Here is a 26,257-nt window from a genome sequence, read left to right as displayed (position 1 = left end):
CTTTCTCTCTTTCTCTTTCTTTCTTTCTTTCTTTCTTTCTTTCTCTCTCTCTCTCTCTCTCTCTCTCTCTCTCTCTCTCTCTCTCTCTCTCTCTCTCTCTCTCTTCTTTCTTTCCCCTCTCTCTCTGGCCTGGCTTATTCTTCTGCATGCTATATGGCATTCCTCCCAGGAAAGACACTTGTTTGATACCATATCACTGCTGATCCAGGAATCTTTGGAAGGAGAGTTGAAGCTGATGGACAACCTGTCAGGCTCTGTGTGCCATCATTATGCCCTTCCAACTACTGAAAATTACAACTCTGAGAAACAGGTTAATATATTACTAATTTCCTAGAAAGTTTATATCTAAATTTGGATTGAAACTTTATGACAAAAAAGAAGGTTTCTTTCTTGATCTAAAGTAGGGAGGAAATCAAAGCAGAAAGTATCTGAACTACATTTGTGGGATAGCAAATGCATTTCATTTTGCTTTAAGTTGAGATGGATATTTACAGCCCAGTCCTGTGCATGTTCAATCAGATATAAACCCCACTGATTCACTGGGACTTCCTCCCAAGTAAGTGTACATTGGATTTCAACTAAAGATGGGCACGAACTGGGAAAATGGCGGTTCATGGTTCGTCGTGTTTCACAAACCACAAACAGGCAAACCTGTTTAGTTTGTGAATACATCACTTCCGAGGCAGCAGACGGTCTGCATAAAGCCCATTCCCTCTCCACTGTTGCCTAAGAAACTGATTGATTAGCATCAGGCTGTCTGCAGTGATGAACCAAAAAACGAACCAAACGAACCAGCCTTAAAATCATCACGCTTCATCAGAAATGCTGTCCGACGAACTGCCAGTTTGCGAACCAAAAAAACAGTCTGGTTTGTGATGAACTTTGGTTCATATTTCAGTTCGTGTCCATCTCTAATTGCAACCATAGGCAGGCTCATGTTAAGGAGACAACCATTTTGCATTTCAGTTTTGGTAGGTAGTTACAGCAATATCATTAATATAGCATAGAGTTGCAATGTTGATCCTATGAACATTTCTATTCCTCTGAGAGGAAACTGATGTTGAAGTCTATGGGCTATATTAAGATATTAGGAATGAGTTATTGGCTTGCTTGCATCCTGAATTGAAGATATGTGGATGTGTGTAAAGTGTAATATCTTCTTATTTAACATATTAATTATGGCAGAATGCATGATATAATTTTACACCAGCATTATGAAGGCACCTGGTTATCATTAGCTCTGTTTGAGCATACATAATACATCTATTCAAATCCAGTTCCTGCTTGGGCCAAACTATCCCTTCGATTAAAGCTTTACTATCAGAATAAAATATCATGCCCATTAATTGAAGAAGCTACTAGCTTTGGATTAATATTCTGTACTCCAGAAAATACTCTCGCTAAAAGACAACGGCGTTCAGGAAAAAAACCTTCTTTGCTCACCTGCTTGTAAAAGGTTGTTCAGCCATGCTAATAGCATGAACAAACTACACTACCCTGGCACTATTAACAAGCTGGTGTCTTAAAATTAAGACACCAGCTGATTAGGAAAGCTAGAACCGTGTTAATATCAGCTTCAGTTATCTTCCGCCTGATTTTAACAAGATGCTGGGCATGCAAAACACACTTAGCCATGAAAACCAGTGTCACGCTTAGTGGATTTTAATTTACATGCCAATCCCTACCTGTCTACGAGCCCCGTAGCGCAGAGTGGTAAGCTGCAGTACTGCAGCTCATGCTCTGCTCACGACCTGAGTTCGATCCTGGCGGAAGTGGGTTCAAGTAGCTGGCTCAAGGTCGACTCAACCTTCCATCCTTCCGAGGTCAATAAAATGAGTACCCAGTTTCCTGGGGGTAAAGTGTAGATGACTGGGGAAGGCAATGGTAAACAAAAAGTCTGCCAAGAAAACGTCGTGATGCAATGTCCATCCCCCCATGGGTCAGTAATGACTCGGTGCTTGCACAGGGAACTACTTTTACCTTTACCTTTTACCCTACCTGTGTAGCATTAGGTGGCCAGCGTAAATTCCTCTAGGGGTCATAGGTTGCTGGCAAATATGGAGAGATACATGGGTTGAGAACCCTTGTGGAATGCTGCACAGGTAAGTGCTTGACTCTCACATCCCCATCATCTCCCATTTAAATTGTGCCTTAAAAGTTACCCATTGCGTTTATGAATTTAAGATCCGCATTTCTGATGCTTCACAAATTTGATGAAAGTAATACAGGCTGCTTACCTTTTTCTAAACATTGAAAAACTGGTTGTTTTAAAACCATAAGAGAAACAGCCCCTTTCGATCAGACTCTTCAAAAAAAACCACCTTTAGCAGGTTGTTGCAATAGTTGTAAACTTAATTGATTCATTGGCTTAGCAATTAAGACCTGGGCAGTTAATCAGCTGCGATCTTTAATTAACTATCATGGTTTCAGCTTCATGAAATATGTAAAGGCTAATCCTTTGGATTTGCAGAAAAGTAAGTGAAATGTCAGGGACTGACTATCAGGCCATCTGCCAAGTTTTTTACATTTTCTGTCCATTAATTTGGGGAGGCCACTGCATATGGCTTTCAGTTAATTGCAGCCACTGTTTTTGATCACTCAGGGCCAAGCTACAAGTGACACATGACACTTGAACAGCAAGTGAACAGACTCACATGTATTTCTCCCTGTTCACTTGTGCTCCACTTGGGGCCAAGCTAAAAGTGATGAATGACACTTGAACGGCAAGTGTATTTCTCCCTGTTCACTTGCCCCCCACTCGATCCACTTGCCATTCAAGTGTCATTCGTCACTTGTAGCTTGGCCCTTGATCACGTAGTGGAGCGCAAGTGGAGTGCAAGTGAACAGGGAGGAAAACACGTGAATCTGTTCACTTGCCGTTCAAGTGTCATTCGTCACTTGTAGCTTGGCTCTCAGTGCTTGAGTTTTAACTATGCTACTGCTTCGTGTGCATTGCATTCCTGATGGCTTATCATGTCTTGAGGTCAGTGTGAATTAGCTTTTAGCACTGGAGGGCAACTGCTTAGAAAATTGCAGTTGTGCTTAAGGGCCAAAAGCCAACGAGTGTTACCTTCAGCAAATGGCAATCCAAACTACTCCTGGCACTGTGGCTGACTGAAACCCACAGCTCATGGGCCCTTCTCCATCATGCTTCCTGTGCTCCTAATTGAGCACCACATGTGCAGGAACTGAGAAGAACCCGTGTGTGGTTAACTCATGTATGAATGTGCTAAAGGGTGGGGGAGCTACACACAACCTGTCTCTTTTGGGGAGAGGACGTGGTGTAATTTCATTTCTGCAGGGTGCACAAGGAGCTGTTGCTAGGATGGATAGGGTTGCCAGCTCCAGGTTGGGAAATTCTGGGAGATTTGTGGGGTGGAGTTTGGAGAGGGTGGAGTTTGGGGAGGGGAGGGACCTCAGTGGGGTATAATGTCACAGAGTCCTCCCTCCAAAGAAATTTCCTCCTCGGGGCCTGATCTCTGTGGGTCAAGCTACAAGTGACAAATGACACTTGCCTGGCAAGTGAACAGACTCCCATGTATTCCTCCCTGTTCACTTGCCATTCACTTGCACTCCACTTGATCAAGTGGAGCACAAGTGAACGGGGACGAATACACGTGAGTCTGTTCACTTTCCAGGCAAGTGTCATTTGTCACTTGTAGCTTGGCCCTTTGTCTTGGAGATCAGTTATAACTCCAGGAGATCTTCAGCCACCATCAGGAGGTTGGCAGCCCTAAGGAAGGAGCTCTTTCTAAAAACCTTTTGCCTTTTCTCCAGCTTCTCTAGAATTCTGAAAAGGCTGTACATGGAGAAGGATCATGCCTGGCTCATGCACAAGTTGCACTAGTACCTGATTTTTCAGCCGTGAGCTGCAACTGCAGCTTTGGTGGCGGACTGCTGTAGCACACCTTGTTTTACTCCTGCACGAATGTTCATTCTCCTGTTGACCTAAATACAAGTGTACATATTGTTCAAGACAAATGAGCTCAATTTTCTTCCTCAACTAGACTTTTATTCTCCTACATTGCTATTGCCATCCAGTTAATGTTTTCCCTTGCCCTCACAATGGATTTAACAAGAAAAAGAAAGCCATAGTGGAAAACTCCTTCTGGGATTTGAAATTGGCTTCATTTTTTGAAGTTTTCTTGCTATCAGTTGAGTGCAAGTACGTGCCTTAACACTGGTGAAAGAGGTACTATACTAGCAATGTAGAATAATCTCCTTCCAAAAGACAGCCGTTATGATTGGTGCCCTTGGCAAAGGAGAGGAGGGACAGTCTCCACATGTCAATGTCACCCATTGATTGAAGATTCATATTTTGTTCACTTCAGCCTGCGTTCCCTCTTACTTCCACAGGAAGTTTGTGTTGGGCAGTGGCAAAGCTGTTTGAGGTATCTGAATGGTCCCAGGTGTAAATATTTGCACCAGAGAAGCAGACCTGAATTCTATTATGTCTTGAAATGTGTGTATGTGGGGGGGTGCACACCTTAGGCTTCATATCAGACCAGATAATGCATCAGGTCTGGGCCAAAGTATACGTGATGCCTGAATTCTGCGACTGGAACTCCATATATATTATTTGACCTTAAAAAGCAGCCAAAGGAGCGGACCTGCATTGGGACCAGAGTATTGGGGAAAGATTTCTTTGATCAGAAATGACACCCCTAGAAATGGCTGTTACCCCAATAGAAGGGAGGGGAAACGATATTGTTTCAGTCTCCCCCCCCCCCCAATAAAGTTTAAAACAGCCCAGAGGAAGCCATCTCCAAGGTAAAATGCTGGGAGGGAGAGAGTTAAAAAACCCTCCCCAGCATTATAGCCCTTATCCATATCAAAAGTTAACTATGGCTGTTTGTAATGCAAAACAACGCATCTGGAGTTCTAATTATAGATGTCCAAAATTACGTGTCGTTTGCCCCTCGAGATCAAGGTGGAAGCCTCATTTTCAAAAGTGATTTTCATTAGGATAGATGCTTTCTTCCAGTAACTGGTATTTAGAGTGAAAGGAAGCTGTTATGGCATATTATCCATTTCCAATCCAGCTTTGAATGCTTGTCATTTTGAACTAGATGTCACGCAGTCCCTCCCAACCACTGACAACCAGCTTTTGTCAAGGAGCATCTTAAACCACAGTAAACAGTAAATCTTACCACCACACTCTTTCCAACACGTAAGCAGTTCCTGAGGATTCTCCTGACCAAAAACATTTGTGAAATGGAAATCTCTCCTGAAAACATTGTGGTGTTCACCATGGGGACCCCTTTTTTGTGTTGTGTGACGAAATCCTCAAGCTGAGCACACTAAGCAGGAAATTAATCCTTTTGAATTTTGTGGAATGTTCTTCCAAGACGTTCACAATTGTGTCGCTGGATCATCTTCTCATTTTACATTCAGAAGGCAAGGTTATCCTCTTGCCCATTTCCCTCCATGTACAAGACATGCAAATGTTGCAAAAGCTAGAATATTAATAACTCTCTCTGTGTAAGAAAATCTGTGTCTGATCAGACACATCAATCTTCTCTCATACGTCGTCGTTCTTGTGTGTCTTTTAAAAATAAGAGATTAATAAGCTATTCAACTAGTGATTTCTAATGACCATTTCCTCTCTTCTAGCATCACTTGTTTGTAAGATATGTGGAGTTGTTAATATCCATTTATGCTCATCTATTACAGGCAGAGATTCCTCCTTGTTGTGGTAGTTCAAAGTTGTTTGGATAGCATTCAATCTCCAGTCTTAATTCTGTTCCCCACCAGAAGCAGAACTACTAGGGTTTCATAAATACTGTATTTTTTCCCTGATAACGTTGTCATTACTAGAAAATTTATTCAGAAAGCCTTACTGGAAACTGGATTTTACAATTTTTTTGCTATATGCTTCAAATCCAGGTATTTAGTGCAACTTCAGTTCAGAAAACAAATAAGTTAATGGATACATGTCTAAATATTCAGTAATCCAAATGACGTTCATTCAGCAATTACTAGGTTTCTTTCATTCACTTTGTCTATGACATCAACTCATTTCTCAGTTAGATGCATCAAGTTAGATACCAAACAACCTGGTATCCTGAATTATACATTAGCACTGGGCCCACCTTGCTTGAGCACTTAAAGTAAAAGCTCTACTTCTTTTTTAAAAAAAATAACTGCTGAGATAAAAAGAGATATTACAATATAGGTTATAGGTGAATATCGTGAAAGTAGCTGTTTGTAAGAGACAATTTTTTAAAACTATAGATGTTTCCTACAAAAAATAAAACTCATGTGTGCCACATTGAAATCCATTAATGAGACACCAGAACTTGGGAAGATTCAGCCCTTCACAGTAAGGTCATCAAACATGTTGTTTTGGGGGGAGTGGCAGTGATAGCCCTGCAATTATCAATGGGAACAATTTGACATAGTCATTGCAGTAGAGTCTGAGAGCCAAGCTACAAGAGATGAATTACATGAGGACACTCACATGAAGGGAGTTGCAATGTTAGCCAGGAAGCTGAGTTTTAAAAGAGATCGGAAGGCTCTGTCCATTTCCCCTCTCTGCATTGCCAGGGAAGATCACTCCTCAGAGGGTTTGTTAATTTCCTCTTCACCTCCTAGAAGGGGAGGTGAAACTGACAGAGCCTTCCCAAGGCAAAGAGGAAATTAACAAGCAATCTTCCCTGGCTCTGTAGAGAGGGAAAATTGACAAAGCCTTCCAATCTCTTTTAAAACTCAGCTTCCCAGCTAACATTGTGATTCCCTTCACATGCGTTTCCTCGTGTAATTCATCTCCTGTAGCTTGGCTTTGAGATAGTCCATAAAATGCAAAACAATATATTGCTCTTTGATTGGTTGCTTTGAGGTTTTCCCAATTTTTGCTCCTTCGTGTGCACAGAATACTCCATGTGGAGCAGTAAAAACAGGGAAATAATCCCCCTCCCCAACTGTGCTGTTTCCACATGAGAAAATGCCTTGAGGGGGGAGGCAGGAGCCCTTCTTCCCCTAATGGTGGCATTCTGATTCCGTTTGGGGAACATTAATAAAGTTCGGTCCAAAATTTATATTATAGATCATGTTTCTATTTTTTTTTAAGATCATTGAAGCTTTCAGGTGAAAAGGAATTGGCAAAATCAATGTACCTCTAGAAACATATATAAAATGCTCGGATGTGCATTGTCAGTGGTGTTGAATTTTTAATGTAACAGTTGTGAAAGAAACTTAAAGGAACTGTGAACCTAACAGGTTCTAGCTATTCCATCAGACCTCTGAGGTCGAGACCTGACAAGGGAGGTCTACTGCAGCCCTATAACTTTGAATTGAACTCTTAACATTTGAATAATGGCCAGAATCCAAAGAACTGTGCAACTAGGTTTGCATGCTTAATAAAGGAGCTTTTGAAATCAAGGGAACTTTCAGAAACAGGTTGTGATAAGGCACGGAGACCTGCTGTTTTTAAAAAAATATTCCACGGGGCCAAGCTCTTCAGTACATCTAAAGCAGCTCTTTGGATCTCAGCCTGCAACTTTAAAAAAAAAAAACCGCATGAGAATGCCTGGACAATCACAAAGAGAATATTATCATAGCTTTTAGAAATGGGGAGATTAGAGAACGATGGTGTTTCTGAAAAGCATGTAACATTTAAATGTAATTAGACTAGGTTTTAAAAATTAATTCTCGAGTCACTGATGCTTTAATTCCCTCAGTTAGTCCCTCAAAAGATTATATTAATCAGTGCATCTTTAATGTGCAGTTGGTGATTTCCATCTTACGTTATTTGTAAGCCTTTTAGAATAAATGGTGGGCAGGGGGAGCTTTAGCGCCATTTCCTTATGGCTTTATACACAGAATAGTGTGCATGACACAAATACTCTTATTATAAGGGGAAATACCTTAGTATTTAGCTGATGATTATGATTATGATAGCTTTCTTTCTCAAAGACATGTGTCCTGGTTTCTTATGTCTGATCATCTCTCCCTTGTTTAGATCCCTCTAGCTGAGATGGAGGCTCTGTCTCTGACGTCAGATATTCTCTCTGAAAATTCCTGGTCCTTAGCTCTGACGGATGACTCTTTTCCTGATGATAATAACACACTGTTACTTAATGCCCCGGAAAGCAATGTACATACACTGGTCACTGTATATTCTGATGTTTACAGGGTTCTAAATACTGTTATTAAGTGGGAAATAGCTATGGCATTTTCAGGTGATTAATATTTTTATCTAGCACATTACCGTTAATTTGAACAAAACTTTATCGTACCATTCCATTTTGGATTCATATCAATATTACCTCTGTAGCTGATTCCAGATATTTTAGCACTATTTATTTCACATCCTATATATAAAATATATACACATATATCCACATTTTCCTGGAAAATGAATGTGTCCATGCCACAGCATCAGATGCAAGTCATTGTTTATGGACGTAAAGAAAATGCCATGACATAAAGGACCTCACTTAGTTCTGTTCCAAACTATTCTAAAAACAGATGTCTAGATGGTCGGGCAGTGAGTTCCGTTATCAATTTTCGAACATAAGTTACCAAATGTGGATCTTTGACAACGCAGCTTGTGTTATACACTTGGTGTCCACTTTGATCAGATAAATTAGAATAAAAGATGGGGGGAGGTTAATTACTAAACATGTAACCAGTATTTTGAGCCCTGCCTTAATCATCCACTCCTTGAAACATTAGACATTTTTAGCCGATGTGTAGCAATCAAGTGCTTTATTTCTGCTGTACAACAGACATAACTTCTCTTCCAACATTTAGTGGATCCATCTTTGTTTTCTCTTGTTCACATACCTACCTTTAGCTGTGTGTTGTGAATTTTCTGCCATTCTAGTAGATTGCCATCACAGTTATTACTTATTTAGGACACATTCCTTTTAAACCGTGACAGTATTTCCCATCATGCTTCATGGCATACTATGCAAAAGACTTGGAATATGGCACGGAATGGTTTTGAGTGAACCATTTTCTTTCAAAAACAAAAGAGAGGAGACCTCATAATTGATCTCAATCATGATAAACATTGATGTAAGTTTCTGGATCTGGCAGACCCGGGAAACCCCTGGGTTACTTTCAGGTCATATATGTCAGATAACTCATTGAGAGATAATCTTAAAGTATTCACATTAGTCAAAACATGTCTGCTGTTGGGGTGTTAAATACGAATGACTATAAACAAATTTCAAAAATTAATGTTGAACATGCATATCTTGATTTTTTTTTTACAATACTTTTTCTGCTATATTATTTAGGCTCAACACTGTAAGCTCCATTTTTTACTTTTGCTGTTTAAATCCTACTTTTTAACAAGGAGTAAGATATCTTGAGAAAATAAAAGATGAGTTAATGGTAAAAGTTTATTGTAGCACATGTTTCAGATATATCAGATCTGGCTCAGCTTTGGAAACTATGGGTATGGTTGTACCAGCTGATTGTCCCATGAATTGTACTAGCAACTAGTGGCTTATGCCATCTACAGCTAATCCCATGTCTTGTTACAATCTGCCTTCCACTTTTACTGTTTTAGAACTAAAGTTAGTGCCTCATGAAACAGGTTCTAACCTTACGCTGATGTTCCTCAATGCTACAAATGGTTTTGCAGTGCCCTTCATTCCAACAATTATCACCACCTTCTTCCTCTAACTTTATCCAGGTTCTTTTAAAAAAATTATTATCATTTCATGCATTTTGACCTATTAACTTAATCTCCACTTTCATTCTGTTTCCTCCTGACTTTATAGAATCTCTAGCTATTTCACAGTGCCACATAGGCATCGAATAGGTCTCCCTCCATTTTTGTTGTCCTTTTCCCAACTCTGCATATTCAATGGTTTCTGTAGAGTCATATATTTCTGTACACATTTGAAATTTTTGGAAAACCCACAAACCCTACTTCAACATACAAGATATAGCCCACTAATTGTCAGTGGAGAGAAAAGATCCTCAAAGCACTGCATGAGGAGAACAAGGAACAAAGATATGAGGAACATATCAAGAACCGCCACTGTGGGCTGCTAGTATGAAAAGACCTTGAGCAGGTTGATGGATGTTAGTCTTGGCTTGCTCCCCCTCCCCCCCTCCATTTCAAATACACTTTTAACCATCTGAGCGTGGTCCACTTTCCCAAAAGGAAGCAATATTTGCTCAGCTGATACATCATCTGTATTGAGTTTCAAAAGAGAAACTCGCAGCTTTACCAGAACAGAACTGACTGTGTTCATTTGCATTATTAGATATAGATTAATCTTGTATCTAAATCATCAGATTAATGAGGAGTGAAATTCATTCCACATGGCATGGAAGCTTTGTTTGATTGGCTAAACCTACAGTGGTAATTTTGCCTTTTTGCTTTAAAAAAAAAAGATTTGATTAGTTTACCATGTTTTACCATGCACAGTAATTAAATTTTGTTTTGCCATTACAGAAATAAATTAGACAATCCTTAAGAGATGTTTACTGTAATGCAAAAGATTTCTTGGTAGATAATTTTTTCAGCTACTATGAAAAAGGAATAGGGTCAGTCGGTCACTTAATTGTACAATATTCTCACTGTACATTTGTAGCATCAAAAACAATCTTTATTTTTTAATTTCCTTGTTGGAAATACACCATTGAAGTCCCTTTGTGCTTCTGCTTTTCTATTTAGCCTATTTTTAAGCAATACAAAGTCAAAGAAGGTCAAAATAGAATATGTCTTCCATAAAACACACTCTCTCCCTACTTGTTAAGAAAATTAATTAATTTTATGTACATACCCCTGCAAAGTCTCACTCATTTGGGCAATGGGGGAGGATTTTTCTTCTTCTTCTCAGTTTAAATGACTAAAGTCTGACAAAGCATGTAACTGTTACCAGGCCTTGAGGCATGATGTTTGTATTTCAATTAACCCTGAAATAGTCATGGTTTATAATTGCAGTGTCGTTTTTTGGTTTTCCTGTATTGTACTTTCCCCCCCTCTTCAAATGTGATTCATTCTTCATGTGGTGGTGTATTATCAAAATAAAATCCTGGCTGTTACTTCCTGGTCAACTCATCCATGTAAATTTCATTTGGTTTCTGTAGAATTTGTACACTTCAAATAACATGCATGCTGTCTGTCTTTCGTGTCTGTTGCAGTGGCTGTCATTCAAAGTTCCTGTGAACCAGCACCTTTTCCAGTTCCGTGATAACTCTCTTTCTTTCTTTCGCAGACTGATCTACCCTCCAGGAATGACCCTGTGACTCTCTCTCCGATCAAGGACCTGCTGAGTGTGAGGAAGTCTACCGTGGGCCGCACCCATTCTTTGCCAAATGACAGCTATATGTTCCAGTGTCCCGATACTGGCACCTGTAATGTTTCCTCTAAAGAAAAGAACTCATCCCATCAAAAATCTCAGTCAGGTACAAAGAGTTTCTCTCAGAAAATGCTAGATGAGCTCAGATGCGTAAATGTCAAGTACCTGTTCATATGCCATGCATTAGGAGCTGCCAGCTATTTCTTTAATATACATGGAAATGTGACAGTCCTTACTAGAGGCAGGCATGAACTGAAATACGAACCAAAGTTCTTCATGAGCTGGACTGGTTCATGGTTAATGAACTGGCGATTCATGGGAGCTCGTTTCTCATGAACCGTGATGAATTTTAGCCCAGTTTGTTTGGTTCATATTTTGGTTCTTCGCTGCAGACAGCCTGGCGCCAGTCAATCAGTTTCCTAGGCAACAGGGGAGTGGGCTATCTGCAGATCTTCTGCTGACCTGGAAGTGATGTTTTCATGAACCGAACAAACTGGTTCGTGAACCAGGGCAAGTTCATGACATTTCATGGTTCGTGAAACACGGTGAACCATGAACCACATGGTTTGGAATTTTCCCAGTTTGTGCCCATCTCTAGTCCTTACTTTATTCAGTCCTAAATAGTGGTCCCTGGCATTGTAGCCAAAGCTGCTGTTGTTGAAGGATTTCAGTCTAGAGGTTAGGCAATTGTGTTGCCTTGCTTGACAATGTAATCCTAAAAACACTTTCCTGGAAGTAAGCCCCATTGAATAGTCATGATCAGGATTCTGAGTTGATCTGCTTAGGATGGTAGTGCAAATCTCTTAGGACTGAAATGCAAATGTGTTTAACTCACCCCTGCTGGCTTTCTGTAGCAGAGAAGAAGGATATATAACCTTTTCTCTGCCTGCCACTTCTGTACAATGCCTCCATCCCTGGTGTATTGCTTGTGCATTTGGGGGATCAGTAGGGGTTGGGCAGCTTAGAGAGGTATTTCGGAGTGAAGAAGCAATTGATGGGGCAAGGATTATGTATACCCTCCCCTCACTGCTTCTGTGTCTAAATTGTCCTTTCCTGGGGCAGTTTTTTCTGGGAAAGGGTGCTATTGAGGCTTGGTTACATGTGCTTATCTGTAATGGTTCTTTTTTACAAGTTTATCATATTTATTTATACTTTGTGAGCCACCTTAAGCAGGTCTCTGCAGAGGTAGCATTGACATTTTCTAAATAATAAGATGTAATTAGACTCACATTTTTAAGGGAATTCTGTAGTTTTAAGTAGAGGTTACCTGTAGTTGCATTGATCCAAAGTAAAATCCGCCCCCCTCAAAGCCTCTATTTAACTGCGGTTAAATAGAGACTGCCCCAAATGAAACAAAACTGAGTGCAAGCTTTTGGAGTTTCCCAGAGCTCTTCATCGGGCTGTATGTTACAACATGTTTGAGGCCATGATATTCAGGTTTCTTGTAAGCAACCATTGCTCTTGCACCCTAGAAAGAACACACATTGCATTGTTTACTGAATGTCTCAGCGGTTGATACTGGCTTGGGCTGTTTTCACACTGCTTACCGCCCCCGGAACATTGCACCAAGGTCCCAGAACGACAGCGTCTTCCTGGCGCGGTTTCACACAAGAACTACAGTTCTCGCACAAAATTGCGCCAGGAAGACGCTGTCGTTCCAGGAGCTTGGTGCAATGTTCCGGGGCCAGTAAGCAGTGTGAAAACGGCCTTGCACTGTGTGATCCGCCTTGAGTTTCAGTGAGAAAGGTGGATTATAAATAACGTAAAATAAATAAACAACACAACTTAATATTGTCGAAGGCTTTCACAGCCGGAGAACGATGGTTGTTGTGGATTTTCCAGGTTGTATAGCCATGGTCTTGGCATTGTAGTTCCTGACGTTTTGCCAGCAGCTGTGACTGGCTTCTTCAGAGGTGTAGCACCAAAAGACAGAGATCTCTCAGTGTCACAGTGTGGAAAAGAAGTTGGCAGGTAATTTATATCTACTCAGGAAGGTGGGTTTGGGCTGAGTCATCCTGTAAGAGTTTCCCAGGGTGTGGAATGCTAATGGAGGGAGGCTTCATTGTATCCTGAGGAGGTTCCTTTGCATATGGATTGGTGCTTGATATGCTAATCTTCTCTGCAGGGCTATTGTAGGATGTAGCGTGTTTTTTTAGCCTGGTGTTTTTCAGGACTGGAAACCATGCTCTATTCATTCTTAAAGTCTCTTCTTTCCTGTTAAAATTGTGCTTATGCTTATGAATTTCAATGGCTTCCCTGTGCAATCTGACGAAGTAGTTGGAAGTGTTGTCCAATATTTTAGTGTCCTGGAATAGGATACTGTATCCTGTTTGAGTTAGGCTATGTTCAGCCACTGCTGATTTTTCCGGATGGCCAAGTCTGCAGTGTCTTTCATGTTCCTTTATGGATGCTACGCTGCGTGGCCTCGATGTAAACTTGTCCACAGCTGCAGGGTATGTGGTAGACTCCTGCAGAAGTGAGGAGGTCTCTACTGTCTTTTGCTGATTGTAGCATCTGTTGTATTTTTCTGGTGGGTCTGAATACTGTTTGTAGGTTGTGCTTTTTCATAAGCTTTTCCGTCTGATCAGTGATTCCTTTGATATATGGCAAAAACACTTTTCCTGTGGGAGACTGTTTTTTCTTAGTTGTTTGATTTATCCTTGGTTTAATCGCTCTTCTGATTTCATTTCTGGAGTAGCCATTTGCTTGAAGTGCATGGTTTAGATGATTAGTTTCCTCATTAAGAAAGTGCAGTTCACATATCCGTCTAGCACGGTCTACTAATGTTTTTATTATGCCTTTTTTCTGTCGAGGGTGGTGATTGGAGTTTTTGTGTAAGTACCGATCCGTGTGAGTTGGTTTCCTGTAGACCTTGTGACCTAACTGAAAGTTTGCTTTGCGGATGACCAAGGTATCTAGAAATGGAAATTTACCCTCGATTTCTTTCTCCATGGTGAATTGTATGTTCAGGTGGATATTGTTGAGGTGGTTTAAAAACTCCATCAATTCTTCCTCACCCTGGCTCCAAATGATAAAGGTATCATCCACGAACAGGAACCAGACTGTAGGTTTGTGGGGTGCTGATTCTAGAGCTGTTTTTTCAAAATGTTCCATGTAGAAGTTTGCTATAACTTGGCTGAGAGGGCTTCCCATGGCCACCCCATCCATCTGTCCATAGAATTCGTTATCCCATTGGAAGTAACTGGTTGTCAGACAATGGTGGAATAAGGCTGTTACATCCTCTGGAAAAATTTGATTAATAAGTGCGATTGTGTCTTTTACCAGAACCTTAGTAAACAGGAATACAACATCAAAACTGATGAGTATATCCTGTGGATTGAGTTTCAGAGAACTGATTTTGTTGATGAAATGTGCTGAATCTTTGATGTAAGACGTGGTTTTTCTGATGTGGTCCTGTAGAAGATTGGCCAGATGTTTAGCTAATTCATATGTTGGCGAACCAATGGCACACACAATGGGTCGGAGTGGGACTGAATCCTTATGAATTTTAGGGAGTCCATATAGTTGTGGTGGCTGTGCTTCTGTCTTGCACAGTTTTCTGTGCATGTCGGGATGAAGTGAGGAATTTTTGATCAGTGCATTTGTTAGCCTGGTGATTTTGCGGGTTGGATCTCGTTTTAGTTTTTTGTAGGTAGAAGGGTCCAGGAATTCCTTAATCTTCCTTTTGTATTCTTCTGTTTTCATGATCACTGTGGCATTGCCTTTGTCAGCTGGTAGAATAATGATGTCTAGGTCCGCATTGAGGGTCCTGATGGTGTTCCTCTCCTTGCGCGTTATATAGCTTTGCCTTTCATAGAATCCTGGCTGTCTCTCCTCTTATTTCCTCACCTTCCTCGTCAGGTAGATGATGAATGGCAGCTTCTACATTTGCAATGATGTCTTCCACAGGAATTTTGGTGGGGGTGACTGCAAGGTTTCCTCCCTTAGAAACCTCCATCTTGGCTGAACCAGAGCATAAGCAATTATAAGACTGACATATTAAACAACATAGGAACTACCCTGTAGGATCATACTTACAGCAATAGTAGTAAAGTCAGTAGTCACTCCCTATTCCTTTACTGATGTATCTCTTTGAGACCACTTCTCAAAGGGGGGCCACCACAGAAAATGCATGTTTACAGGCAGCTGTTTCTTTTGCCCATGCGCAAGGTGGCGCCTGCAGAAAGTTCTGTTCAGATGAATGGAGCTGCAATGGTGGAACATGGGGAAGAGGAGGTCCTATAGATATGATGGACCAAGGTAGTGAAGAGATTTGTAAGTTATAGCCAATACCTTGAACTAAGCCTGGTAGCTGACAGGTAGCCAATGGAGTGACAGCAGAATGGGGGTAATATTAATGCTCCTCCTAGTTCCCAGTAATGACCCGGCTGCAGCTTTCTGCACCAACTGGAGTATCTGAATTAACTTAGAGGAGAGACCTATGTATAGTCCATTACAGTAGCCAAGTCTTAATGGTACCATGGCATGGATCCAGATGACCAGATCAGCCATGTCGAGGTAGAGGGCCAGGCTAGACTGAGTTTGTGGGAAGCATTTGTTGCACCTGCCTTAACTTGCTTTTTTAGTGTTGGATCCAGTATAACCTCTAGGCTCTTAACTGAGTCTTCAAGGGTCTGAGGAATTCCATTAGAAGTGGAGAGTACAATGTCATTCAAGATGTCTGCCTTCCCAACCAGCGTCACTTCTGTCTTGTGGGTCCAGTTTCAGTTTGTTTGCTTTTAGTCATTTGACCACAGCTGTCAGGCAGTGACCCAAGATCTCTACTGCATCCCTTGGTGATTTGGAGATATTGAGCTGGGTGTCATTGGCATATTGATGGCATCCAATTCCATAGTTACAAATGAGTTCTCCTAATGGCTTTACATAGAGATTGAACATGGGAGATAAGATTGTGCCCTGTGGAACCCCGCAAGATAATTTCCGCTCTGATGATAGCTGGTCTCCAACAACAACCCTTTGAGTCCATTCCATAAGAAACTGTTTAAACCCGTCCCAGGGCATGTCCCTTGATACCACTTCTGCCCCCAAAAGCCTCAACAAGATGGCATGGTCTACTATATCAAAGGCTGCAGATAGATCCAGGAGGAGCAAGAAAGAAGAATGGCCTTTGTTTACATTCAGGCAGAGATCATCAACTAAAGCCACCAGAGCAATCTCCATCCCATAGCCTGGGCTGAATCCAGACTGCAAAAGGTCCAAGAAGACCTGGAGTTGGTCAGCTACTACCCTCTCAATCACTTTGCCCAGAAAGGGGAGATTAGAGACTGGGCAGTAATTGGTCACATCATTTTTGCCTAGGGATGGGTCGAGTGCGTAGGTAGTGGTCTTCACAGATGCCAAGAGCCTGTCAATATCCATTGTTGAAACAGGTCCATACATGAACCAGATTGTGTATTAAGCATTTCTTCTGCCTCTCCTTTATTACACCTCACCTATATTGCAGCTGGCATCAGAGAGTATTCATGCTATTTTATCTGCAAAAAACTCTGCAAAAGGATCACAGCTAATTGTTCCAGAAACTGTAAAGGAGTCAAAAGATGTCAAGATGCCTTGAACAGTTGGGATGGTCATAAACTAGCTGGTACAATGGTGGTAGAGAAATAATGTTTATTTGCAGCTCTTATTGCTGCTTCATAGGTCTTCTAGTGAGCTTTATAGCATGCTCTATCAGTTTCAGTGTGTGTTTTCCAGCATCATCTTTATAGGTGTCTTCCAGTCCTCTTTAGGCCAGCCAGATCTATGGTAAACCATGGAGATGGCCAAGGGCAGGAGAGATTGGCGAGGGGCAATGTTTTCAATAACTTTGAGGAGCTTCACATTCCAAGTTTCTATTAGAAACTCCATTGAACATGTATTTAGAATCCTAAGATCCCCAAGGCAATTGGGAATCTTGAAGGGTTCATGAGCCTTTGGGGGGCAAACCATTTTAATAGGTCCTCCCTTTTTGCAGGGTGTCAGGGTCATATTCACTTGTGCCTTCGGTAGATAATGGTCAGGCCAAATCTCCCACCCTGAAACAAGACCTGTAATTTTATGTTTATCTGCAGGGCTTCATAGTCTGGGGTTGGGACTAAAGCACTTTTAAGTATTTGTACTACGTTGTTGTTTTATTGCAATTTTATTGAATATATATTATATTTTGTATTGGTTTTTAACTGATATAATTGTTTATGATGTGAATGGCTCCAAGCTTTTAAAAGAAGAGAAGCAGCAGGGCTTTTTTTCAGCTGGAGTGCGGTGGAATGGAGTTCCGGAACCTCTTGAAAAGGGTCACATGGCTGGTGGCCCCGCCCCCTGATCTCCAGACAGAGGGGAGTTTAGATTGCCCTCCACACCATGGTGTGGAGGGCAATCTAAACTCCCCTCTGTCTGGAGATCAGGGAGCAGGGCCACCAGCCATGTGACCATTTTCTCCGAGGGCAACCCACTGAATTCCACCACCTCTTTCCCTAGAAAAAAAGCCCTAAAAAGCAGTATAAAAATAAATAAATGTTTAGAATGAGGTCATTAGTTTTATTTTTCTATGTAGATTTCTCATACAAGACATGTTCCAGGATCAAGAGAAAGATTTCTCTAAGTACCCTCATCTAATGTAGTCCCACAGGGACATAAATTCCAGAGTACTGTTCAGAACGCTATAAAATATGAGCAGATTACTAAAGCGATACTGAAATTTGCATAGTAATAGAAACATTTACAGTTTAACAGCAGGAGTACCACTGTGGAAACTGTAGTTGTCAGGCATAACAAGAGTAGTTTGGCACTCCAGCATAAAATGAAATAATTTGGTTTCAAATGTAACACCCAAGGTAACATGATTCAATATTTTTCAAAAGATCCTTACCCAGCAGTGGCAAAGCATTGCATTTTGTACCTTAATCCAGATAGCGTTGGTGTTGATTTCACACTTCATTCTACCTACACTTGAGACCCTGGGAGTCTTCACTGGTTTCTTTGCATTGAAAAAGCATTACATAATTAGTTCCCTTATTTCCCCTATTAGCCCAGCTGGCAATGACTGTAAATGTAATAACTGCTTTACACTAAGAATGGGCTGATTTCAACCTTTCACCGTCTTTTTTTTTATACTAGAATTCCCACAGTACACCAACATATTTCAAATTACAAACCAAGAGCACAACGTCCCTCTCTTGCACAATGAAGGCATCAAGACTGATTATAAATTCTTGCTTAGGAATTTGTAAGGAGCCCCGTGGCGCAGAGTGGTAAGCTGCAGTATTGCAGTCCAAGCTCTGCTCACATCACGACCTGAGTTTGATCCTGGCAGAAGCCAGGTTCAGGTAGCCAGCTCAAGGTTGATTCAGCCTTCCATCCTTCCAAGGTCGGTAAAATGAGTACCCAGTTTCCTGGGGGTAAAGTGTAGATGACTGGGAAAGGCAATGGCAAACCACCCCGTAAAAATTCTGCCAAGAAAACAACGTGATGCAACGTCCCCCATGGGTCAGTAATGACTTGGTGCTTGCACAGGGGACTACCTTTACCTAGGAACGTGCATCTGCCTTGCTGGATCAGACCAAGCTCCGCATAATCCAAGAATCCCAACAAAAGCAGACACTACATAGTCCATCAAAAATTGCCCTATCGACTGCTAGTAGAACATGAGCTCCCTTTTGCCCACCATTGTTTCACACCATAGAGAAATCAGGGGGGGGGGGGGAATATGAATTTTTTGGAAACTGGAATGGAAGTCCTTCGATTCTGTCAAGCTATTCCTGACATGTTTCTTCTTTCTAAATTCGTGCACAACACAAGTTGATGTTGTTTCTTCTGGAAGCAGTTGCTGTTTCAGAGAGCAAGGAAGAGGACACTGCAGAAAATGCAACTTTTCTATTACTGTTTCGTATTACTTTGATTCCATCAAAACTTTTTGTGTTTGTACTTCACTGGGGTGATGAAGAGCATTCCCTAATTAACCCCATGGAGATCTCAGGGGACTGTACTGACCAAGTAGTTACTCCAGTGCATCTTTTCTGTTTAGTTGCTTGCATGATAGAGTGGCTGATTTTGCTGACAGTGTCCATTAGCAACTGTCTCAAGTAGCTATGTTTTAACTAGATCTCACAGGGGATGAAAGGTACTTTAAAGGTCTTTGGAACAAACTAAGCGAAGAAAACATTTTAAAACATTATAAGCTATTTATAATTTTTCAAGGCAACCCATTTGTGTGTGTGTGTGAATTCTGTCACTACAAGCATATTGACAGCACTGGCTTTAGCTTTGTTTTCACTGAAGTATTAAGCTTCTGCCTGGCCTCTGGCACTTCACACTACTGTACTAGAACCTTTCTTCCTGGCATCTAGATTTCAACATGGAAGGAGGTTTTTTTCCCTATAGAAGAGCATTCAGTCATGTGTTCTGATGGAGCAAAGCTGCTTGAAGTTTACCACCTCAGTGATTGCTTCAAAAGAACCTCAAGTGGTATGAATTTTCACCCATCACAAGTTCAACACAACCTATTCTGTGATATGTAAACAGTGGCCCTTCAATAGCGCTGTACAATCTGCAATTGAAGTTAATTTTTCTGGATTTTTTTTCTGTCTTAATTAGATGTGGACATGAACCGGGAGAATACCAAACCGTGCAGTTCGTGGTTCGTCACATTTCATGAACCACGAACTTTCACGACTTTGCCCCAGTTCGCAAACCAGTTTGCTTGGTTTGTGAAAACATCACCACCTGGGCAGAAGAAAGCCCATTCTCCCCCCGCCCCCCATTACATAGGAAACTGATTGATCAGTTTGTGAAAACGGCACTTCCGGGGCAGCAGAAGGTCACTTCCAGGGCTGCGGAAAGCCCATCTTCCCCGTTGCCTAGGAAACTGATTAATCGACACCAGGCTGTCTGCAGTGATGAACCAAAAAACGAACCAAATGAACCAGCCTAAAGTTCATGGTGGTTCATCAGAAATGGGCTCTGACAAACCACTGGTTCACAAACCACATATCGGCCCAGTTCGTGACAAATTTTGGTTCGTATTTTGGTTTGTGCCCACCTCTAGTATTAATTAAAAACAACTACCTTCAAGCATCATAGATCCATTTATCAGAATCTGTTTTTTACTCACACTTTCCTTCACACTTTCAAGATATTCTGAGTTTCAGCAAAAAGTGGTTCTCCCCCCCCCCCCATTTAAAGGAAGAATGGGGACTGCCTCGCAAAGCAAAAATCACTGGCTGTCATAGAAGGTGCATAAATGTACTTTGGAAGATGGAGGGGCACTTTTCCTCTAGCCTTCTGTTCACACAGTCAGATTGACAAACATGCTGTGTTAAATAGGCCTCATTGCACGGTCACAAGAATATTGTCCCAGGTGTTAAGTCTAGTCATTAAGCATGCTGCTTTTTCCTGAAATGCAGTTTGGAAAATTATAACCCATTACTCTTTTGTATTATTACCTGCAATTGTACATGGTGCTTTCCAGAGCAACAAAAGCAAAAATAAGCTAGGTTCCTTTACAGTCTCAGGATGTACTTTTGTGGAGACAATGAAGGGAGGGAGGGAACAGAGGCAAGGGATAAGTGTGAGTGGATGCACTCACATGGGAGCATTTTTGCACAACATTTCATGGAGACCAAGTTCTGCTCCCAGTATATGCACGTTCAGCTGAAGATATCTAAAGATCCCATATGCTTACATCTGTACGTGTATAGGCACCGATCTATATAATTAAGAATCCTGAACAAGCCTGGTTCCTGATTGCATAACCAGGGATTTTTTTGTTTTGTGTGTGGTGGCAGTGGAACTTCCTAATACTGACTGTCACCTTTTGGGGGGCTCTCTAAAGCAGGGCCGGATCTAGGGTTGCTAGCGCCCAGTGTAACCCTTGTCTGCCCCCGCGTGTGCGCACAGCACGTGCACACTCCAGGCACTGCGTGATGACATCATTTCCATGATGTCATCACGCAGGGGCGGGAGGCATTCCGCCTGCGTGGCAAGCCACCTGCCCAAGCGCCTGGTGCGCCGCAGAGCTGGTGGCGGCAGCCCAGGAGTGTGCTGGGGTAGCAGGCTTGCCGCGCAGGCAGCTGAGTGAAGGGCTAGGAGGCCCTTGTGTGGTTTGCCTGCCCCACTGCCCCATGGGGCCCACGTGGCAAGCCCGCTGCCCCAGTGCACAGTGCGCCGCGGAGCTGGCAGCGGCGGTGCGGGCATGCGCTGGGTGGCTGGCTTGTCGCGCGGGTGGCTGAGCGCAGGGCTGGGAGGTCCTGCGCATGTGGCAAGCCAGCCACCCCGTCAGCAGGGCAGCCGAGGGCCTCTCAACCCTGCACTCAGCCTCCCACGCAGCAAGCCGTGGCGCGCTCCCGGTGGCTGGCAGCCACACCTGGCACCCCCTCTTTGGCAGTGCCGGGGGCAGGCAAACCCCCTGCCCCGCCCTGGATATGGCCCTGCTCCAAAGTCCTGAGAGGGGGGATTGGTGGAAACCAGTGCAACCATATATATGAATACTAACACCTTACTTAAAAACAAAGAAGCCTTGTACATAACATTTGTGGAATCTTTACAGACCTTCAAAAGAATGTGCATAAGTTTTGAGGAGGGGGACAGAACTTGTCACATCAATGGCACTTTCATGTCCCATGCATGTTCAGTGTCCATCAGGCAGTACATACATAGTGACCGTAGTGGCCAGCCATTCTGCCAGCACTGTTTAAAAAATAATGCAGAAGTCTGGTAGCACCTTAAAAGACTAACAACATTTATTCCAGCCTGAGCTTTTGTGAGTCTCAGATCACTTCTTCAGATGCAATGGGCAGGAAATAATGTTGGAGATACTTATAAAAAAACCATAGAAATAGGGGGAAAGAAAGGAATTAGAGCTCAGAAGAATTTGGAGTGAATCCTGTTATAAATCTTTCAGGTATTATTCCTTGTGTAAGGGACTGGAATTGGTTTGAGTGTTACATACAATGGATGAAGTGAGAGATTAGAGGCTTCTCATGGAGTACAAAGAAAAGTCTAATGAAATAGGATCAACGCAACTAATCCAGGAAGAAATAATCGGAGGAATAAGAAAAAATAACATTAGTTACAGTATGATAAACATGTTAAGAAGAACCAGTTAAAGTCTCTCAAAAGTGGGTCCTGCTGAGCTATTAAAAATTATAGTGAGTAAGGAAATGCTAGTCTCTATTTAGGCCAGAGTGAGGATAATGTTTGATTTCTTGATGAGTTCTAGTTCAGTACTTTTGTGTGTGTATATTCCCTTTGAAGTTTTTTTTTGCATAACAGTTACTTTCCAATCCTCAAAGTATATCTACGAAGATTAAAATGTCCCCCCATTGGTTTCTGAATGTTGCGGTTTCTTATGTAAGTTTCTATTCATTGATTCTCTTGCATAGGGACCAATCTATTTGTCCAATAAAGATAGAAGAAAGGCATTGTTGGCACATGATGGCATATATAAATTGAATGCTATACAAGCAGAAGATGGTGTCGCTGATGTTATTAAGTCCTAAAATAGCATTGCCTGAACATATATGGGGGCAAAGTTGGCATCTAAATCTTTTGTAGGGTTTGGTTCCTGGTGTGTGTCTTTATTGGGTAATCTGTTGTTGGTGGGTGAAAAGCTGTTATAAGTTGGGGGCTGTCTGTAAGCAAGGAAGCCCTGCCTCTCAAGATGAGTGAAAGAGAAATATCTTTATCCAGGAGAGGCTGTCAGTCACTGGTGATGTATTAAGTTGTGAGCTGTAGGTGGCAACCGGTGGTGTTCAGTTGTAGCTTTCTTTGGGTCTGCCTTGTAGCAGGCTGCCTCTGCAGGCACCTGTCTGCAACTGTGATCACAAAATGAAAATACGATAGTAATTGACAGTTTGGTGTAGTGGTTAAGAGCATGGGACTCTAATCTGGAGAGCCGGGTTTGATTCTCCTCTCCTCCACTTGAAGCCAGCTGGGTGACCTTGGGGTCAGTCACAGCTCTCTCAGAGCTCTCTCAGCCCCACCCACCTCACAGGGTGTTTTGTTGTGGGGATAATAATGGCATACTTTGTAAACCGCTCTGAGTGGGCATTAAGTTGTCCTGAAGGGCGGTATATAAATCGAATGTTATTATTATTATTATAATATTATTATTACAATCCCCCACATGGGAGGTAGATTGAGGTTGAGAGGACAATGACAGAGCATCTTTGGTTCAATCCCCAGCATCTCCATTTAAAAGGATCAGGTAATAGAAGATGTGAAATAACTCGACCTGATATGCTAGACAACCTTTGCCAGTCAGAGTAGACAGTATCGATCTTGATAGATCAATGGGCTGACTCAGTGTAAGGTAGTTTCATCTTTAAAATCAGCCCTTAGTGTTGTGTATTTTCCATGCCGAGATATCTCATGGCACCGCTTGCTTCCCTGGCATAGGAGAGCACCTGAGAAATAGCTCCGTTTCGGAGATGAGCAGTTGCTTGCGTCTGTTTATAGCACACAATTCTCTAAAGTGCTGTGAGGTTTCTAAATACCATACATCACCAGTGAGTAAGAACAAGAACACATTATTTCAAGTTGGAAATAACTTCTATGTTGTCAGTAAACTTGGCTTTCAGAGAAGGTATTTGTTAGAACAATCCTGCTTAATAGGGTTGATATTCTGGGAAATATTCCAAGACAAATGAGATTCCTTTTGTGGGAGACAGTCCAGATTAAAATTAATTACTTTTCTGGTATTTTTTAAAAAACAACAAAATACATTGAGCTTTATTTGAGAAAGCTTTACAGGGTTCACACTCATTGCAGACCACCCAGGAGCAAGAAGACACTCTGAAAAACTATACACAATATAATGTGGCGTGCAAGCAGAAAGATTCTGGTGGTTTACCTGTTGAGTGGTTGATCCAGAGCCCACATTGCCCCCTGTAAATAAGGTTCCAGTTGATTATGCCTTGCAGTAGTTGCTGCAAAGTTGGTGAGAAATCTGAGGATAGCCCTGCTGTCCTGTCCCTCATTCTTAGTGTTATTTACTGGAGGTGGCAAGGGAGTTTCATTTGCAGCCTGAAGACCCCAGCAGGGCCCTAGTGCTGGACGCTGTTGCACTTGCACATGCAACATGCATCCTGGGAAGCTAGGAAGTATGAAAAATCCTCTCCATGGTTCCTATGCTCACCAGACACACACTGCATGTGCACTCGAGCACCTGCTGCAGCTCCCTCCTGCTTCCCTGGTCAATGTGAATGGGGTGGGAGCGGGGACAACACAGAGGCTTTTGAAGGTAGCAGCAGCATCATTGCCTGGTGTCAGGATCTGTTTCTAAAATGAATCTGAGAGGAACTGATTCGTGAAATCTAGTGTTCAAAGCTCTCCATTTTGTATAAATACAACGCTAGTTGCATGCCCGTAAAATATGTGGTCACCCAGTTAGTATCTATACGTGTTGCAACTTGCAAGCACAGATAGTTATGTAATTAGTTTTCTATTTTGGAAACATAAATCTGGAGGTCTGGTTTCTAAAGAACAACAATACCATGCTTTTTTTAATAACCTGAGAGTATTATCAAAGAACATGTTCTGCCAATCATGAAAGTCAAAAGTCATAATACTTTTAATGGGCTTAGATCCAAAAATCAATTGCAAAAGATAACTTATGCTTGTTTGGGAGGGCCACCAATTCCTAGTCTGCAGGCCCTCTAAAAGGGCCCTCCAACCTCTCAATCACATTTATATGTAGGAGGCTGGAGTATTGGTGACACACACATCACACTTCCGCACCAGGAGCAACGCCTTGTGTTTGCACGGCAAGATATTTTGATCCGAGTCTAAATCTTAATTTAATTTAATTTATTATATTTATATTCCACTCTCCCCGCTTTCGCAGGCTCAGGGCGGATAACAAATACAAACATGTTTAAAAACATTTAAAAACATTAAATAATACATTTAAAAACATTTAAAAACATTAAATATAACAATTCATGCTGCATAGTGGTTCATACATGCCTCTGTGTTTGCATAGGGGTGATGGTTTAACCCCCCCTTCACAGGGGGGGCGGGCACTGCCCGGCGTTAGCCATATGCCTGGCGGAATAGCTCTGTCTTACAGGCCCGGCGAAATGCAAGCAAATCTTGCCGGGCCCTTGTCTCGCAAGACAGAGCATTCCACCAGGTCGGGGCCAGGACTGAAAAGGCCCTGGCCCTGGTCGACGCCAGGTGGGCCTCCCTAGGGCCAGGGACACTTAAAAGATGTTTTCCGCCAGAGCGGAGAGTCCTCCGGGGCTCATATGGTGAGAGACGGTCCCTCAGATACGTCGGTCCCAGTCCGCGTAGGGCTTTGTAGGTTAACACCAAAACCTTGAACCTGATTCGGTACTCCACTGGCAGCCAATGCAGCTGGTGTAGCACCGGTGTAATATGCTCCCACACCGGTGCTCCAGCAATGACCCGCGCTGCTGCATTCTGTACCAGCTGTAACCACCGGATCAGGCCCATGGGAAGCCCAGCGTAGAGCGTGTTACAGTAATCCAACCTAGAGGTGACCATTGCTTGGACCACTGTAGTCATGTCACGGGGAGACAAATAAGGGGCAAGCTGCCTGGCCTGCCGAAGATAATAAAAGGAAGACCTGGCAACTGCAGTGATCTGGTCCTCCATCTTCAAGGAGGAATCCAGAATCACCCCCAGGCTCCTAACCCTCGGGGCCAGTGTAAGTGCTGCCCCATCAAGTGTAGGAAGCCGAGGTCCCAAAGCCATCTCCCCATGACCCACATACAGGACCTCAGTCTTCGTGGGATTCAATTTCAGCCGACTTTGTCTCAACCAACCAGCCACAGCCTCAAAAGCACGCTCCAGGGCATCAGGGGCCGATCCAGGCTGCCCGTCCAACAACAGATAAAGCTGGGTGTCATCCGCGTATTGGTGACACCCAAGCCCGAAACTGCGCACCAGCTGGGCGAGGGGGCGCATATAGATATTAAGTAATAATGGAGAGAGTATCGCTCCCTGTGGCACACCACAAACCAGTGGCCTACGAG

The 26,257-nt window shown here is 42.4% G+C and overlaps 1 protein-coding gene across 2 annotated transcripts in view; it reads left to right on the top strand.

Moving 5' to 3' along the window:
- CACNA1G (calcium voltage-gated channel subunit alpha1 G) overlaps window positions 1-26,257 on the top strand; it is a 252,600-nt gene that overhangs the window by 219,535 nt on the left and 6,808 nt on the right. The window contains exons 33-35 of one of the 2 annotated variants that reach the window (XM_054978816.1): window positions 170-310; window positions 7,961-8,095; window positions 11,184-11,373. In XM_054978816.1, coding sequence (XP_054834791.1) covers window positions 170-310; window positions 7,961-8,095; window positions 11,184-11,373 — 466 coding nt within the window. The remainder of the gene's footprint in view (window positions 1-169; window positions 311-7,960; window positions 8,096-11,183; window positions 11,374-26,257) is intronic. The other variant, XM_054978817.1, reaches the window with a different exon arrangement.

The sequence above is a fragment of the Eublepharis macularius genome, chromosome 4 (genome assembly GCF_028583425.1).
Source record: "Eublepharis macularius isolate TG4126 chromosome 4, MPM_Emac_v1.0, whole genome shotgun sequence".
Taxonomy (NCBI): domain Eukaryota; kingdom Metazoa; phylum Chordata; class Lepidosauria; order Squamata; family Eublepharidae; genus Eublepharis; species Eublepharis macularius.
The sequence above is the reverse complement of the archived record's forward strand: the minus strand, read 5'-3'. Positions and strand labels throughout refer to the sequence as shown.